This window comes from Scyliorhinus canicula, chromosome 19 (assembly GCF_902713615.1).
Source record: "Scyliorhinus canicula chromosome 19, sScyCan1.1, whole genome shotgun sequence".
NCBI classification, from domain to species: domain Eukaryota; kingdom Metazoa; phylum Chordata; class Chondrichthyes; order Carcharhiniformes; family Scyliorhinidae; genus Scyliorhinus; species Scyliorhinus canicula.
The window spans coordinates 93,225,773-93,243,912 of record NC_052164.1 but is presented as its reverse complement, the minus strand read 5'-3'; the positions used below and the strand labels follow the sequence as shown (position 1 = coordinate 93,243,912).

The 18,140-nt window shown below is 47.6% G+C and overlaps 1 protein-coding gene across 3 annotated transcripts in view; it reads left to right on the top strand.

Annotated features, from left to right (window-relative positions):
* The window catches only part of sik2a (salt-inducible kinase 2a), a 164,114-nt gene extending 146,649 nt beyond the window's left edge, over positions 1-17,465 (top strand). The window contains exons 11-15 of one of the 3 annotated variants that reach the window (XM_038779350.1): positions 1,161-1,445; positions 6,071-6,231; positions 7,292-7,405; positions 11,071-11,162; positions 12,370-17,465. In XM_038779350.1, the coding sequence (XP_038635278.1) occupies positions 1,161-1,445; positions 6,071-6,231; positions 7,292-7,405; positions 11,071-11,162; positions 12,370-12,943 (1,226 nt within the window). In that variant the 3' untranslated portion in view covers positions 12,944-17,465. The remainder of the gene's footprint in view (positions 1-1,160; positions 1,446-6,070; positions 6,232-7,291; positions 7,406-11,070; positions 11,163-12,369) is intronic. The other 2 variants (XM_038779352.1, XM_038779353.1) reach the window with 2 other exon arrangements.
* The last annotated feature ends 675 nt before the right edge of the window (positions 17,466-18,140 follow it).

The window sequence follows — 18,140 nt, the reverse complement described above, 5'->3', positions numbered from 1 at the left end:
AAAGGGAAATATTTTCAGGGCGATGAGGAGAAAGCAAGGGGGTGTGAAACTAATAGAATTTCTCAAATATCTAGCACAGGAAGGGTGGGCCGAATGGCCCTCATCTGTCTTGTATCATTCTGTTTAATTTCAGATTCCGCCTGCTGCAAGTAAGCACAGGTCCGGAATTGCGTTTGCTCTATTTTTCCCAGTTAATGGTATTGTTTTTTTTTTAAATTTAGAGTACCCAATTCATTTTTTCCAATTAAGGGGCAATTTAGCGTGGCCAATCCACCTACCCTGCCCATCTTTGGGTTGTGGGGGCGAAACCCACGCAAACACGGGGAGAATGTGCAAACTCCAGACGGACAGTGACCCGGAGCCGGGATCGAACCTGGGACCTCGTAGCCGCGAGGCAGCAGTGCTATCCGTGCACCACCGTGCTGCCCTCAGTTAATGTTATTGTTGATGTTGAGACTAAGACTGAACACGAGCAGCATTGGAATTGACCCCGAGGTCAATGATTTAATCAGATCACCAATTCGTCTTGCCGTCCCAGTGCGAATATTTCCTTTTCTGTTCTTGAGGCCTTCCTGAAAGAGATTGAGGTCTGTGTCTGCGGATCTGATGCCCCAGAAACCACCTCCCGCCCTCCCCCCCTGACCTTATTGATGGTATTCCCAGTCTTGCCTGCTTGCCCACCTCTGGTTGGGGTGGACGGAGCGTGAACCTCCTTGCTTCAAGCCAAGTGTGAATTTTCTTTCAAATAAATCTCCCACTACACATACCCAAAGTCTATTGCACTCCTGTCTGTTGGCCTGGGTTATGCTTAATATTTTTAACCCCCGCCCATTGCCATGACCACATTGGACCTAAGGCTTTCATGATGATAACTGGGGCAGACTTAATTCCACCATTAATATTTCGGTGGGTGTATCTAGTACGCATCATCAGTAAAGGCAGCAAAATACAGGGAAGTGACAACAGAAGGACTTCTCATAGCGGCTCGGAGGCCTTACTGATACAATTAGCACCTGTTTTGCTCTGTTAGTCATTAATTGCGAAGTTACAAGAACCTTTGGGCTGAGTCAGCAGGGTTTGAGGCTGCGCCACTGACTGGGTTTAATTGAGCCGACAGCTTTCTCTTGTCCTAACCATTTGTGCTTTTTGCCCCATCGCAGGGAACTTGTTCACCGTAGGGAACAATCCACCCTTGGGGAGTGTCGATTCAGAATACGACATGGGATTGATGCACAGTGAGCTGAATATCCTGGAGGACACGGCGTCTCTGAAGGAGGTGGTACTCGTCAACCAACCTGTGGCAAGGATGACCCCACCGCTGATTGGCATCAGGCCACCCAACCCGGCGATGGAGGCACTGGCATCCCAAAAACGCGAGGTGCACAACCGGTCGCCAGTCAGCTTCCGGGAAGGTCGAAGAGCTTCTGATACGTCTTTAACTCAAGGTGGCTACCTACCGTGCACCTGTTATCTTCCGCATATGCGTGTGTGAGTGCTGTGTCAATAATACCTCGCTACACCACAGCAATTTGAGACTCTCGTGCAATAAATGTGGTGAAAGGCTAACCTATTGGGTCGAGACCCCAATGTCGGGGGAATTTCTGGACCCCATTCCTGCATTGGTATCGAATGCCCAACTTGGCATGTCGAATTATAGGCTAGGGTGCGGTCTAAGCAGAAGCCTTCCCAACACAAAGAGAATGGCAACCACGCCGTCCGCCATGGGAGTTACTCCCTCAAAGCGGGAGCCCCCCCCCCCCCCCCCCCCCCCCCCCCCGAGTTGGGAACGTGTTGGCACACCGGCCGGCATTGGGAAATTGTGGACCTGCCCACCTCTGGTCACACCTCTTCATGCGATTAAGAAAAAGTTCTGCCCACTGAGTACTACACTGTTGTAGTGTGTGGGACACTCCTATACATCAGCAGGATGGTGGTGCAAACTGTCCAGCAGGCCTGTCGTACCAGGTGTAGAAACTGCATCTAATAGCCACCAAAATGATCCCAGAGCTTTTGCCTCCGCCATTTTTCTTGAAAGACCATCCCGGGTATCAAATGGTATGTTGGCCGTCGTATCGCAGAATCACAGAAAAATGCAGTGCAGAGAAGGCCCTTTGGCCCATCGACTCTGCACCGTCGCGTGAAAGGCACCTGATCTGCCAATCCTAATCCCATCGAGGCCCACGGCTCGAATGTTAAGACGTGCCAAGTGCCCATCCAGGTACTTTTTAAAGGATCTGAGGTAACCCGCCTCTACCACCCCCCCAGGCAGTGTGTTCCAGATCGTCACCACCCTCTGGGTAAAAGGTTTTTCCTCTAATCCCCCCGAACCTCACATTGAACTGGTGTCTCCTTGTCCCCCCTGAATCTCCCGCCCCTCACCTTGAACTTGTGTCCCTTCGTAACTGACCCTTCAACGAAGGGAAACAGCTGTTCCTTATCTACCCTGTCCATGCCCCTCATAATCATGTACAGCGAGAGGGTTTCGAGTACAGGAGCAGGGATGTCTTGCTGCAATTATACAGGGCCTTGGTGAGGCCACACCTGGAATATTGTGAGCAGTTTTGGTCCCCCTGTCTGAGGAAGGATGGTCTTGCTCTAGAGAGAGGGCAGTGAAGGTTTACCAGACTGATTCCTGGGACTGACATATGAGGAGAGATGGAGTCAATTAAGATTATATAAACTGGAGTTCAAAAGAATGAGGGTGATCTCATAGAAACCTATAAGGTTCTAACTGGACTAGACAGGGTAGATGCAGGAAGGAATGTTCCCGATGGTGGGTGTGTCCAGAACCAGGGGTCACAGCCTGAGAATACGGGGTAGACCATTTAAACAGAGATGAGGAGAAATTTCTTCACCCAGTGAGTGGTGAGCCTGTGCAATTTGCAACCGCAGAAGGTAGTTAAGATCAAAACATTGCATGTTTTCAAGAAGGAATTTGATGTAACACTTGAGGCAAAAGGTATCAAAAGGATATGGGGTGGGGGGAATGCGGGATTAGGCTTTTGAGTTGGATGATCAGCCATGATCATCATTAATACCCAGTCAGTGTTAGTCTCAGGATAGCTGCCTGTATCAAGCATATTTCCCGCGGGAAATTCCAGTTTGCAATCTACTTCCTGACTTGATCCCATACAGAAGCAGGGAAGAAATGTTGAATCTGCAAGTTATATTGGGGTTGGAGTCCTGTGCAGGCTGGGTCAGCCTGTTGAATTGCCATGGAAAAGGTGCAACATAGAATGTATAACATAAGGAACAAAAAGATTAGATAAAGAAATTCTCGGCCTATATTGAATGGAGCAGAGAAGATTCAGCCAGAGTCTCAAAGACCTGTACAAATTGGGAAAGGATTTGAGAAGGTAAACAGCAAAGAGTTATTTGCACTGGTCAGTGAATCATGAAATAAAAAAATTAGAGCTGTACCTTTCAGGAATGAACACTTTTTTACACAAAGGGTGGTAGAGGTTTGGAATTCCCTTCCGCCACAGGCGGCACAGTGGTTAGCACTGCTGCCTCACCAAACAGGCTAAACAGCCAGTCACATTGACGAATTCTCAGACAACAAACCAAGAAATAAAAAGGTTTATCCTTCACTTTTAACAACATTATGCAGAGCGAAATGTATACATGGAATTAAGGTACAAGCTGAAATATGGTGAACACGTTTTAAAAATAATCGTTTAGTAATGATTGAGATTCAGTACGCCATTAAAAGCCTAGTTACACTTCATCCAACAATTAAACAATGATGGATTTAAAAAGTGGAGGTTCACGTCAGATCAGTGATTTCTAATTAATTACCATCTGCGAGGGTTTCAACACTGCGCCCCGTGGAGATACAAGGAGTCACTGACCGTAACTTCTGGATTTCCGTGTTTAATTATGCATGTATGGACACCAGAGGTTGCTATCAATTTCACAAGGCAAGACACGACAGTGCTGACAGTTTCACTGTCATTGTAACAACAAACTACACACCATTATCATCATCTCTGCATGAAGCAACCAGTTTCTTCCTCTGCTTTATCATCCGCTGGGTCGCACTCTGATGTTTTTGTAAGAAAGATGTTACATGGCAGGTCACTGGCGGGACTAAGGAGTTTAAGTGGGACATTGCCCCTCCATTCGCATTGAATAGAAGCATTCCCCTGGACATTTCCAGATGTCTGAGCTCTGGTCTCCCGCTGCCTAGGGGTCTATCGTGTTATAAAGTTCCAAGTCACAAAAGCAGGCCGTTCAACCCAGTAGATCTGGGTCTATGTTCATGCAGCACATTAACTTCCTCCTGCCCTCCCCCATCTCGCCCTTTCACTTCATCCTCCCATCTCTCGCCTTCAAGCATTTATCTAGCTTCCCTTTTCAATTAATCTGTGGCACTCATCTCAACTACTCCTTGTGAGCTCCACGTTCTAACCCTATTGGATTTATTAATGACGATCTTATATTTATAACTCCTCGTTCTTGCTCTGTCCACAAGTGGAAACATCTTCTCACGGTCTGCTGTATTGTAAATGTGAGAACTCCCAATTTGTGGTTTGTGGTGCGATGAAATGACAGGCATTTCCTTCGACTTGCTGCCCACTTTGATGTAAATTTGATTTCAGTTCCTAAATAACGCCAACTCGTTCCTAACTACACATAGTTTATTTGACATATTATCACTATAACCTTTGACTAAGCACTTTATGTATCAGCAAATTACTTTGAACAGTGTTACGAAGGCAAACGGAGTAGCGTTTTTCACATAACAACACCCATTTCACTCTGGTGGTGCTGGTTGAGTGTGACATGTTGCCAGAAGAACTCTCTGCCCTTTCAACGGTGGCGGTGTGGAATCTTCTATGCCCACTTAAATGTGGGAAGCGGCCAACGGAGGGCTGCACGGTGCCGAGGACCCGGCTTCGATCCTGGGTCACTGTCGTGTGGAGTTTGTACATTCCCCCTGTGCCTGTTGTGGGTCACACACACACACACACACCACACACACACACACACACACACACACACCCCACACACACACACACACAACCCAAAAAGATGTGCAGGGTAGGTGGATTGGCCATGCAAAATTGCCCCTTAATTGGGAAAAAAAAAAGAATTGGGAAAAGGCCATTGTTTTAATTGCTCTCAACAATACATCTTCCGCTGGAGTGTCAGTGTGGCTTGTGCGTGCCCCAACCCTGGTGTGAGCTTCAGACCTTAATCCTCTGACCCAGAGCCAAACATGCTGTCAACTGAGCTATGCTGCCAGAATAACTCTTTTCAGATAAAATAGTGTGATCAGACTTGCTGTGAAGTATTTGCTCCCGTATCAGTAGTATTCGACCAAAAAGATTGTATGTTGTTGTATAGCCTGTTGGTTTGGAGAAGTGCAGTTTGCAAAGGAGCAGTAACGGAAGTGTCGAAAATAGAAAGCTACATGTAAAAGGTGACTGTGGACCAGTGGTTTGAGCTGAAACAGGTTGCTCATAACAGGAACAAATGGAGAGGGAGGTAACACATTCTCGCAGAGAGCTGTATTGTCCCTCAGAATAGGATTCATTTTTATTAGGAGGCTTTATATTTTCCCCTTGAAAAGTGTACGGTTTGGTTCCGTTGGTCATGCCCCTGTCTCTTTGTCATAGGTTTCTGGGGTCATGCCTTGCTGTAAGAGAGAAAACTATTTTAGCATTCCCTCTATCTGTGGCAAAGTGTCTGACAGCCGCAGCGGCCCAGCTACGGCATGGCACACACTTCCTTCCAATACGAAGGCAAAAAATCGTGAATTGAACCACAACCTTGGGTCCAAGATAAGCGATTCCTCATTTAATAGAAGCGTTGTTTTCTATTATGAATTTGAAGAGACTATCCATTGCACTTTCAACATCTTGCTTTTCCCCCTCTCAGCCAAAGAGTTGTCAGGATCTGGAATACCCACCTGAGCAGGCGGTGGAAGTAGGTCCGTAAATAATTTTAAGAGGCAAAGTACTGGTGGCTCAATGGCCTCCTTTTGTGTTGGAAGTTTCTATGATTCCATTTTTCTATGATTCGAACCGTGCAGAGGACTCCAATTGACCTCCATTTCTTCAACTAGGTATTGTAGCCTTCCGCCAGCACCTTCAGAATCTAGCCCGGACCAAAGGAATTCTGGAGCTCAACAAGGTACAGATGTTGTACGAACAGTTGGGTTCAGATGAAGATCCTGATGTGTTACCGGCAGCACATTTACAAGGCCTCCTCACCAACCACCATCAGGTAAACTCTCCTGCCAAGGTTCATGGTTAAAAGACATTGTTAGAGTGATTGAGAAGATGTGAGATTCAATGTATTTTCAATGACTGGGCTGGCCTAAGAACAACTGAGAAACAATGGGTGGGATTTTCTGTCCGTTCGTGCCGGTGGGATGTTCCAGGTCCACACATGGCCAAACCCCCCCCCCCCCAACCACCGTCGCCATGGGTTTCCCGGATATGAACAACGGGAGGCCCCGTTAATGGAATGAAATGAAAGCGGAAATAAAGCGGCGGTATCAGAAGATCAGCCTCCACCGAACAGGCTGCGGGGGCAGAACCTCACCCAATAAGTCAGGAATAGTTCTGTCCCATCTTCTGATGTGTTTACCGCAGTGAATTAATTCATTATACATTGGACGAGGATCTAGGAACAGTAACAAACCCAATTGGGAGGTGGTTCCAGTCCCATCACTGTGGAAAGTTCTCATAAGATTGCCTGCTCTTCGTGCGGGCTTCTCTCCAAAAGTGTCTAGAGAAGCACTTCCCCAAGTTGTTATCGCATGTTGTACAATTATTTGTTTCTCCACATGACTCCTCAGAAAGTGAGCTGGGAGGTGTGGCGACCTCCTGTGCTTTAAACCTCACCCCATTTTCCCTTCATGACACTGGATTGTTTTTTACATTCCTGCTGATGGAGCATCTCTCTGTTGACTCCATTTATTATTTTTGTGGCACGTCGATCTCTCGATCTCTGACCCTGCCTCTGTTGACTAGAGCTCTGCTTCAAGCTTCTACCTCCCTCCCAGCCTGTAAAGACCTCTCCGACCGGGTCATCCAAGTACACTTTTAATCCCCTCTCATAGACGGCATCCACCATCTCGTCCGCAAGGTGGACTGAGATGTGGTTTTTTTTCTGTGTTACGGGCACTACACCATTACCTGTTCAGTAAATTTGAATGTTAAACCATGAAACCATCACCTTGCATTCTGATTGAATTTATCAGTTGTAACTGCAAATTAAATAGGGCAGCATTAACCAGACTTTGCAACAAAACAAATCACTGCCATGACTTTTATTGTAGGATGAAGTTTCTCGTCATCAAGAAAATGTAGCATTATACCCTAATGGAGTCCACCCACACATGCTCTCACGACGCCAGAGCCTAGAAACGCACTATTTGCAACATCGATTACCGGTATAAGTATTTTGACTCTCGGATTTTAATTGCAAGGCATTTAGTTTTTTTAACATTTAGTTAAGAATAAACAAAACCTAGTAGAAGGTTCTGGATGCATTCATTCGTAAACAAGTAGCGGTCAGTAATTCAGTGGATGAGGTGCCATTGTGCTACACTCCAGAAATGACTTTTGGGAGCTGTGCCAAAAGTCTGTTCAATTTTGGACGTGCGTTAGCATTCTGTGAAGCAATGTCCATTTGGCATTGAAGGGCGGGATTTAACTAAATGGGAACAAAGTCCCATAGCGAGCGCGTTTAGCCGCATGTTTCCCGGCGCTCGCAGCGCTGAGAAGTAAACCGTCACCCGGGTTAGACAGAGGGCCTCAGCGGTGAACGCGCGGCCGAGGCGCACATAGCTGCGTTTTTAGCACTGAGATGCTCCACTCGCTGGAATTCCTCAGTGTAGCGAGAGGGATCTCTGGGGCACCCGAAGCGATCCCCCTGCACTCCCTCAACGCCGGTGCAGGGCACCTTCAATCCAATTGCTCCTGTGCAAAAAGATGCCAGCTTGGCCTCTGACAGTGCCAGGCTGGCACCCACGTGACACTGCCAGGGTGCCCAGGCGGAACCAGCAGTGCCAGGGCACCACCCTGCCCAAAGGGCATGCACCTGGAGCCTCCGATGCCCTGCAAGAACCTGGCGAGTGGCGTCCCATCTGGTCCCCATTAGTGGAGACCAGCACTGAAGGCCGCTCACTTGAGGTCTCGGCGGCGAAGGGCATAGATTCCCAATGCCTCGGGAAACTGAACATTAAGATGAGACCGGCTGTCTCGCTTCAATAGGCACATTTGCCTGAAAGTGATCCCGCCCCACAGTGGGCAGGGTTTGCGTTGCAACATCTCGCAAGATCCCATTAGATCCCGCATGGAGTGGTGCTGTGAGCCGGTTAGATTCCGGGGGGGGGGGGGTCATCTGGCTTCTAGCGCTGCGCTGCGGCGAGCTGCTTTACGGGCGCAGCTTGGCCGTTCGATCGCGCCCAAAGTCTAAAGCACTATTGTGCTGCTCAACAAATGGTGTTCACCCTCACCCGCTGTGCCCGCTGCCAGCCTGGCAATGGTTTGGTTAGGGCCGGCCGTGCAGAGTTGTAGTGAATGCAGAGGTCAATGTAACACGATCCATTTGCAAAATTCACAGAAAGAGACTGGAGTCTTCCAAACCACTGCAATACGAATTGAGAATCCTTAAATTCGGGTTCCTTTGTATCCGATGTTGTAATTTAACATGTGAAGGGCGTAATGGCCTGGGTCAATGGCTATTTATCAGCCACTGAGCAATACGAAACCTGCTTAACTTTCAAAACTGTTTTTTTAATTCATGAAAATTTGAAGATACTCAACTCCCCAGTGGCAGAGTCTTTTAGATCCAAGGCTAGGTGTTGGGCAAGAAGCATCAGTTTTGGCACCGTCATCTGAAAGGTTGCAAATTCTCAGCTCCTGATGACGTCAACACACCAAATGCCAAACCGCAATCAGAAGCTCACTGTCAAACTGGCAATGAACTGTCTCTCCTGGCCTTCATCCACCTGAAAAACACCAACCTCCACTGCCCACCACCCCACCCACTGCCCAATCCCACAACCAAACAGACAAATTGTACTGATCAAGAACCCATGAGAGGAGCACCAACTGACTGTGTTTCTCTGAATTAGCTATGAGTACGCAACAGGTACTCTTGTTTTTTTTAAAACTTGTTCTTCGCTAATTGGCCTCTATGGCAGGCCGTTGACCCAGAATCCCCCACAGGTGAGAAAGTCTTCTAACCATGACTACATGAGCTTGGTGCGCTGGCACAGCATTGGGCTGTGCTCTGAGCATGCTCAGTACCCGTTTGGCTGAGACCGAACAGGAGGCGGGAGGAGATGGTGGGCGCAGGGGAGGAATTGAAGCCATGGGTAGACTGGAAGCGTCAGGCCTGAGGTCCCATTTGTATCCCCACGGTGACCAGCCCAAGGGCCAGAGTAGCTGGGGAGGAAACTCTGCCCTTTTGGTGGAAGGATCGAGAGCAGAGGGCACAGGTCTAAGGCAGTTGGCAAAATAAGTGATGGCGAGAGGAGATTTGTTTTCATGCAAGCGAGTGGTTAGGATTTGGAATGTGGTGCCTGAGAGATTGGTGGAGGGAGGGTCAATCAAGACTTCCGAAAGGGAATTGGATCATTATCCGAGTGGGAGAGATGTGCAGGGCTATGCAGGAGAGAGGGAGTGCCATGAAGCGAAATGTTCCTGCAGATGACAGGCCGAATGAGCACTTCCTGTGCGGTAACCATGTATGATCCTATTTTTTTTTTGTAAAATTTAGAGTACCCAATTAATGTTTTCCAATTAAGGGGAGATTTAGCGTGGCCAATCCACCTACTCTGCACATCTTTGGGTTGTGGGGGCGAAACCCACGCAAACACGGGGGGGAATGTGCAAACTGCACACGGACAGTGACCCAGAGCCAGGAACGAACATGGGACCTCGGCGCCGTGAGGCAGCAGGGTTAACCCACTGCACCACCGTGCTGCCCTGTATGATTCTATTTTAAGAGTCCATAACACCTTCGCACAGGGAGAAAAATAGTGCCTGCCTCTGTATTAATCAAAATGTTAAAATCGTTCCGGAAATAAGTCCAAGGATGTACAGGTTAGGTGGATTGGCCAATGCTAAACTTGTTTCTTAGGGCTGGATTCTTCTGCCCCGCCCGCTGCAAGAACACCACGGGCGAGCCGCGGACAATGGGGAAGTCCATTGACCTCGGGTGGGATTCTCCGCTCGCCCGGGCGGGTGCGGCTGGAGAATCCCGCCCTAAGTGTCCAAAGATGTGTAGGTTAGGTGGATTGGCCATGCTAAAAATTTCCCCTTCAGTGTCCAAAGATGTGCGGGTTAGGTAGGGTTACAGGGATAGGGCAGAGGAATGGGCCGAGGTAGGGTGCCTCTTTCGGAGGGTGGTTGCAGAATTGATGGGCCGATTGGCCTCCTTCTGCACTGTAGGAATTCTGTGAATCATCGACACAACTTGTGTATTTTGAAATAAGACCTGCACTTTTAATGGATGAACCCATCACCGAGTGCCTTCTCCCCTCAGTGATCACACTCATCTCGTTGTCTGTGAGGCAGAGGTGTGGAAATGTAGCATCTATTCCTAAAACGCCCAGCAGGCTTCTTGTGAGTTGGATCTTGAAAAAGAAAAACACAACAAAAAAAAAACTCAGATCAATGGAGTCTCACTGTAATATTCCTTCATTTGAATAATAATTTCCTTGCAATGTCTCCAATGATGCAATTTAAAATTCTCATCCTTGTGGTCAAATTCTCCCATGGCTCCCCCCCCCCCCCCCCCCCCCCCCCCCCCCCACCACCACCACCACCCCCCCCACGAAACACTGGCCACCGTTTCTTCAGTTATCTAGGCTCAAAACTCCTAAATATTTTCTTCCTCTCCCTTTCCACCTTTAAGACAATATTCAAAAGATACTTACACCTGACCTTTCCTCTCCTTGTGAAGCTCGTTTTGAAATTTTGTTTCATAATGCTCCATTTCTGTGAAGTGCCTTTTTGGAGGGGGTAGTTATAGTGATCTTGCTGTGCTAAAGGTGCAATATGAATGCAAGTTCTTGTTGTCATAAAGATTCCATACGTTTTCCAGAACCCAAGCTTATTGAATAAAGCACAAAACAGCTGTCCATTGTATTGCAAGGAAACACCCAGGAGTCTGGAGCAGCAACTACAGGAACATAGGTAAGACTCGAACCCTACTATTCCAGAGGCCGAGGATCCAGGGTAATGCTCTGCGGACATGGATTCAAATCCCATCTTGGCAGCTGGTAAAATGTAACTTCATTTAGTGAGGCTGCAGATCTACCGGCTACGTTATGCACAAAAGCCAGCCACGGCGTGGCCGGTAGATGGCGGGAGATCTCTCTTCCGGGATCTACCCGATTCGCCAAGCCTCGGGAGATCCTGCGAGACGTCGCGATCTGAATCCCACCCATTGTGGCCGGATCACTTTCTAACAAATCTGCATATTAGAGACAGCAAGTCTCACCCTAATAGGGACCCCCATGATCTACCCAAGGCGTTGGGATCTAACCCCTTTGCCTTGGTGGCGTCGGGCGAGCAACATTCAGTGCAGGTCCCCATAAAAGGGGACGAGATGGAATGGCACTCGAGGGGGTCTCCCAGGGGATTGGAGACCACACAGGTGCTAGCCCTCTGGGCAGCATAGCACCCTGGCACTGCTGGTGTCACCTGGACAGGCTGGCAGTGCCAAACTGGCATTTTTCCTGCAATGGGGATTGGGCCTGGGGTGCAGTGGGAGCCTGAAGATTCCCGTATAGGTGAGTTAGGGCTGGGGGGGGCGGTTTCGGGGATTGCATCAGGAGATCAGGAGCCATTTTTAAATGGCGTACCGATCTGCACTGAGGACGTCCGGCGAGCGGAACTCAGTGCAGGAACCGGGGCAGTTCGGGTTTCTCACTGCTCCGAGCGCCAGAGAACACCCGGCTAAACACGCTCGTTATAGGTCTATGGTCAAATTCAGGTGGATCACGCCCTAAATCTAGAACTGAAAGTTTGTCTCCGAAATGGTGTTATCTGGTTCACTAATGTCCTTTAGGGAAGGAAATCCACCGTCCTTACCTGGTGTGGCCTACATGTGACCACAGATTTGCAGCAATGCAGTTAACTCTTAACTGCCCTCTGAAATGGCCTATCAGGCCACTTAGTTCAAGGGCAAATAGGGGTGGGCACCAGATGCTGGCCGAGCCAGTGACACCCACATCCATTGAAAGAATAAATCAAATGATTCCTTCAGTTATCCTATTTGGGAGGCTGTGAAAACCCCCTCATGTGTATCGCCTGACAGCAAGGTTCCTTCCATCTGTAGCTTGCCTTGATTGCCTCGTGAATTGTAGCTTTGTTCTAAACCCCTGATCTCCCGTTTCAGGTTACAACAGAAGCGCCTGATTCTCCACAAGCAATCGCAGCTCCAGGCTTATTTTAACCAGATGCATATTGCAGAAGCCTCGTACCCGCAGCAAACCCAACCGATGCCCATACCTCATCCTGAAGCACAGCAGCAGCAATTCAGCATGGTCCAACCGCTAAGCCCCGTGCTGGAGCCCTCCGAACAGATGCAGTGCGACCCCTTCCTCAGCCAGCACTATAAGCTTCAGCTATCACTGCACCAAATGTCACCCGTTCAGCAGCCAACCCAACCTCCACTTCAGCCGCACGTTCACCTCGAGCAGCAGCAACAAGTCCTTCAGTATCCTTACCAGCCGTGTGATCTAGTAGGAGCCACGACTCCCGAGCCCAGCTACCCAGAACACTGTCCATACGCTCTCAACCAAACCCCGCAGGTTGCCTTGGCTTTGTCTGAAAGTCAGGCATGCAGCGCCACTTCTGACCCGCCGACGACCTTCAAGAACATAACCATCCCTGAACTCCCAGGGCTTTTTGACTGTGAGATGATGGAGACAGTTGATGCCCAACATGGAGGCTACGTCCTCGTGAACTGACTTCAGTCACTTTATTTTGCTTTTCAGTGTTATTTCACCGAGAAAGAAGGGATGAAGAGAAGAGGAAAAAAGGAAGTCAACTTAGTTTGTATATTCGAGAAAACACTAAAGTTGATAACCTTTCCTCCTTAAAGCATTGCGAAGAGAATGAAAATCAACAGTGTGGAATTGGCTTGGACTAGTTCTCATTAGTTGATGTAGCTGTGGTGTGGTACTGTTGGCCCTTGTGTACAGGTGCTGAGGAGAATGAAAGAGGCAGGAGAGGCCTCTCTTAAGGAGCAAACGCACTTTCCGAAAGAAGGCACCACCCTACCCACCAGACAATAAGCACGTAACGCTAAATAGGAAGGGGACAGAAGCAGAATAGAGTGTCAATGTTTCTGCCCACGCAGCAATATATGAACAGAAAAACTGGAGTTAGAGAGCTTGGAAATTTTCACGAATGGTATTGCTATCCAAATTAAAAGCTGTCACTAATCCACTGGATGCCCACTCACCCCCCACAAACCCTGGCTGATGCCATCAACTTGAACCGTCTGGGGAGTGTAGTGAAGCCCCCACCCGCAGGGGAGAAGAGTTCATCTTGCTCCAAAGTCTGGACATTGTGAACATCCAGATTATTGAAAGCGATACACTTGCATTTCATCACCAGAGGATGTTGCTAGGTTACATGTAGCACTAGGAAGGACATACTATGGAAATTCAAAAGAAAATATAATTTTTAAGAAGTGCCTCCTCCAGGGGCATTTTAGCTCTGGTTTCTGGGGGCGCCGGGTTAACGTGTTAGTAGTTGTTTCAGTGTTTGCTTTTCAAGAAATAACTCATTGTAATTTTGAATTTCAGATATGAGTTGCTGGTTGTTTATTAAAAGCTTTGTACACTTTACCTAGGGTTTTAGAAGTTATACGAGAAATAAGTTTTTGAAACAGAAACTGTTTTGTGAGGTGTGATAGTGCTGTGCCTTTTGCTTATTTTAATTTAAGAATAAAAAAAAAACACATTTCTGGAAAAAAGTTTGGAAAAACAATGCCCCGTTTATACTGGCAAGTTAACCAAAGTCACTTCAGAGTAATTATTTCTGGTTCCACTATGTGGAACTCAGGCCAATGTTTTGCTCTGTGCTCCTTTTTAAGTCGATCTATATGTAAAGAGTAAAAAGCAATATTTATTAAATACTTTGAAATGACGATTGTACCGTTCATGTACCGTGATGGATGTTTTGTGCACTGTCTAAATAATTTGACCTTTTCTTTTCCTCCTTTACTGGGATATTATACCGTCAGGGATTGGTGGTGAAGCACTGATCTGGATGGATTGGATGGCACGACAAAAGGGCCCATGATTACAGTAGTGGACGGGAACTCCTGGACTCCACAGGCCCTCTCAAAGCTGCCAATCCGGGGGTTGGATCAGCACGTCACCATGAAGAGTTAGCAATGTTGACATTGCCCTGTAGAAAATTGTACCTCAACATTCCCTCTTCCTGCTCCCCACCCCTCCCAATGACAAAATGTGTTAAACGCCTCAGCAAGCAGAAGGTTTTGCAAGCAGAGTTTTGGGGGGGGGGGGGGGGGGGGGGGGGGGTGCCTCCAGTTCAAATTACGGGCTGCGATTGTACTTGGTGATATTGCGGTGAGTCGGATGGGCACCAGCGTCGGTGCTGAGTTTCCAACTTCAACCACGAAGCAGCAGCATTAAAAATCTGTGCTTCTGCAAACGTTGTGAACGTTGAAGGCACTGTCCTGCTTTTGCTGCCTATTTACCTGGTCCCTCTTTAATTGACATCGCCCGCCTGCAGGATGACGGCTGTCTGCCTCCAGGGTGTCCACTTAAGGAGTGAAATGTACAAAGTATTACTCTTCCCCCCCCACCCTTCCAATCACAATTTCATACCCCAACGGAACTTGGCACGTTGGGGGGGGGGGGGCACAAAATTAATTAATTTTAAAAGTGTGCATATTTCTGTGCTGCTTTGAAACTCTCCCTGCTCTGACGCATCTTTCACAACCAGTGAAGCCTCGCTGCAGTCTCACGGCGCCGAGGTCCCAGGTTCGATCCCGGCTCTGGGTCACTGTCTGTGCGGAGTTTGCACATTCTTCCCCGTGTCTGCGTGGGTTTCGCCCCCACGACCCAAAGCTGTGCAGGGTAGGTGGATTGGCCACGCTAAATTGCCCCTTATTTGGAAAAAAATGAATTGGGTACTCTAAGTTTATAGAAAGAAAAAAGAAAAAAAAGAAATCTTTCACAACCAGTGACCCTTCGGGGACCTGTGTCAGTTGCTGCTTCATGGACTGGAGAGTCGGGGAGTGGGGTCGACGGACAAGATTCTTCGTCTTCGAAGGGAGAACTTTTTCCTCCACTCTGTTCAAAGCTGCTGGAGGCAGAGCCAGCTTCCCTCCTCCACCTCCCTCACTGCAGCCAGAAAGAGCGCTTCAACTGAAAGGAAAATGATTGGTCACAGAACGTAAGCAAAAGTTCTCCAATTTGTGTTTCTCCTTTGGTTTTGGTGTTTTACAAGAGAGTAAATCTGAATCTGTAAATTCCACTAAGCAATACGAGCATCCAAATGCTGAATGTATTTGAATGCGTTTCCTCCATCCGTTGTTTGAATATGTGTTATTCGTGTTGAGACGGGAGGTTGATTATAAATACATTCGTTTCTAGGTCTTCACAAGCATGTCTTCCCCCATTCTCCACCCAGTGCTGTGAGCGCGGTGCTGATGCAATGAAGATTCTTTCAAATTGTGACTTTTTTAACTCCCCACAGATGTTATATCTATCACTGCCCTGGTGTCATGTACCTATGCTCAGTTGGAGGCAGGATGTTTAGCTACGGCCTCACTTCATACACCCCGGGAGCCAGTTTTAGAGGCTGTCGGGAGTGACGTGTAAGGATGCAAGTGTTTGTCTTGCCTCCCCTCTCAACGAGCTCTCTCTGCCTCAGTGTAAACCCACAGACTGTACCCATATTATGCTGTAGCTGTTACTGGTACAACGGTTCCTCGGTGTACTGACAAGAATAAGCCCTGTGTTCACAACTGAACAGCAGATGCACCTGTAGTGTGTGTGATCTCTCTTTTTACAATTCTTTTTCCTGAATGAGGACTGAGAGCGCTGGCATCTTTGCACAGGGATTGGCTGGTTCCTCAGTCAAGTCCCCATTCCTCATGTGCGGGCCCTGACTGTTGGCAAGACGATATCTCATCCTGCCTGATATCCGCACCAGCAGAATGGATAGCAGGCAAGAGCGAGGACGCAGCCTGACCCCAGAGGTATGGCCTGTCTCAGACCAATGGGAGGGGGTATCAAGGATTTGACCATTGGATCTTGTATGGTTTTTATTGCTGCAATGCACAGTGCCTTTGCCCACTAGGCCAATGGAGAAGCGTGTGCATGATCCCTCTCTGTTTTACATTTAAGAAACTATAAATAAGTAAGTAACCATACACTAAAACTGAGCTGTCAAAGACTAGCATCTCTCTGAGAATGATAAAACACTATTGGGGTAAAATTGGATACGAGCTGGGGACGTCAATGGAATGGAACGTGAGGCAGGTCAGATAACAGGTGACAATGGAATTCTGCCTGTTCTGTGCCCCCACTACGTTCAACCTTCCTCCTCCCCTCCGCTTTTGTTTTAGCTGCCAAATAACCAAAGGGATGTTGGGAACGGAAAGTTGCATTTCGAGACCATCATGAAACAACCCATGAATTCATCCACAACCTTACCACCTTTATTTCTTCCTCACCCATTGATTAAAAATGGAAGGACACAAGCTGAGTGCAATAATCTTTCCTTGTGGCCTCTGATTTCACTTTCATCGTCTGTTTTTTGTAAAAGTTCAAAAAAAAGTCTTCTGTCCAATTTCTGAATTTGATGTGTAAAAAAAATGTATTTTTACCTTTATAATCTTTTAATACGGTTACATACTTTGAAGAGACTTTGGTGCACCGTATACGGGGTAAAGATGTACACGGAGACAAGTGCAATACATGTGGTACATAGGATGCATTCTGTTAAATAGTTGACGCTTCAGAAATGCACTAGTTCTATATGCTCTTGATGTATGTAAAAGCTGCTTTTTTTTACAATTTGGTAATTAAACAATAGTGTTTTCTTTCTACGATGAAGAAGTTAATACACATCACGGACCATGTGAAGAAAATTGCAGGCTGTGGTTACAGAACTGTATTATAATTGTGTGATGCTGCCTTTTCGTGTCTGTGTTACTCAAAAGGAGAGAGTCGGCAGTCTTCAGTACCTCAAGAGCAAGTTTTCGTACGATGATGAGGATGACATTTTTTTTGTTGTTGAATTATTCAGCAGACCTCTGTCCCAGGCTGTTGGAGGAGATGCTGCTGTGGCTACGGCAGTTTGATAAGCAATCTTTGTACTGTTAACCAAAGGAAAATTTAAATAGAGAATTTACTTCAAGGATCTAACTGAATACCGTTCATGTACTGGTCCAAATCCCCAGTTTGATTGAAGCGAGAATAAAGGCTGTAGTGTTTTGAGCAATAACACTGAGTGGTTGTCTTTATACAGCAAGTTGAAGCAAATGCTCGTATTTCTTGTCCTATTCAGAACGTTCTCTGATATTTTCTCAACTCTCCTCAAAAGTGCTGATCTATACGGTAGCATGGTGGTTAGCATAAATGCTTCACAGCTCCACGGTCCCAGGTTCGATTCCCGGCTGGGTCACTGTCTGTGTGGAGTCTGCACGTCCTCCCCGTGTGTGTGTGGGTTTCCTCCGGGTGCTCCGGTTTCCTCCCACAGTCCAAAGATGTGCGGGTTAGGTGGATTGGCCATGCTAAATTGCCCGTAGTGTTCTAAAAAGTAAGGTTAAGGGGGGGGTTATTGGGTTACGGGTATAGGGTGGTTACGTGGGTTTGAGTAGGGTGATCATGGCTCGGCACAACATCGAGGGCCGAAGGGCCTGTTCTGTGCTGTACTGTTCTATGTTTTATACGAGTGTATCGTTCCCACAACCACAGGTAGACATCACTAAAAGAGGCCACTGTTCATCTCTTGAGTTAAGAGTGTTAACTATTCGTCACAGGACATCGCAGCTGAGCTCAGTGCCACCCTCACACATGGACGCACTGGCATGCTTCCGAGAGGAGCGATGGTTTGAGTTTGTCCCATGGGACACGGATACATACTAACAGTAGCCTCGATTGTTGGGATGCAGGGTGT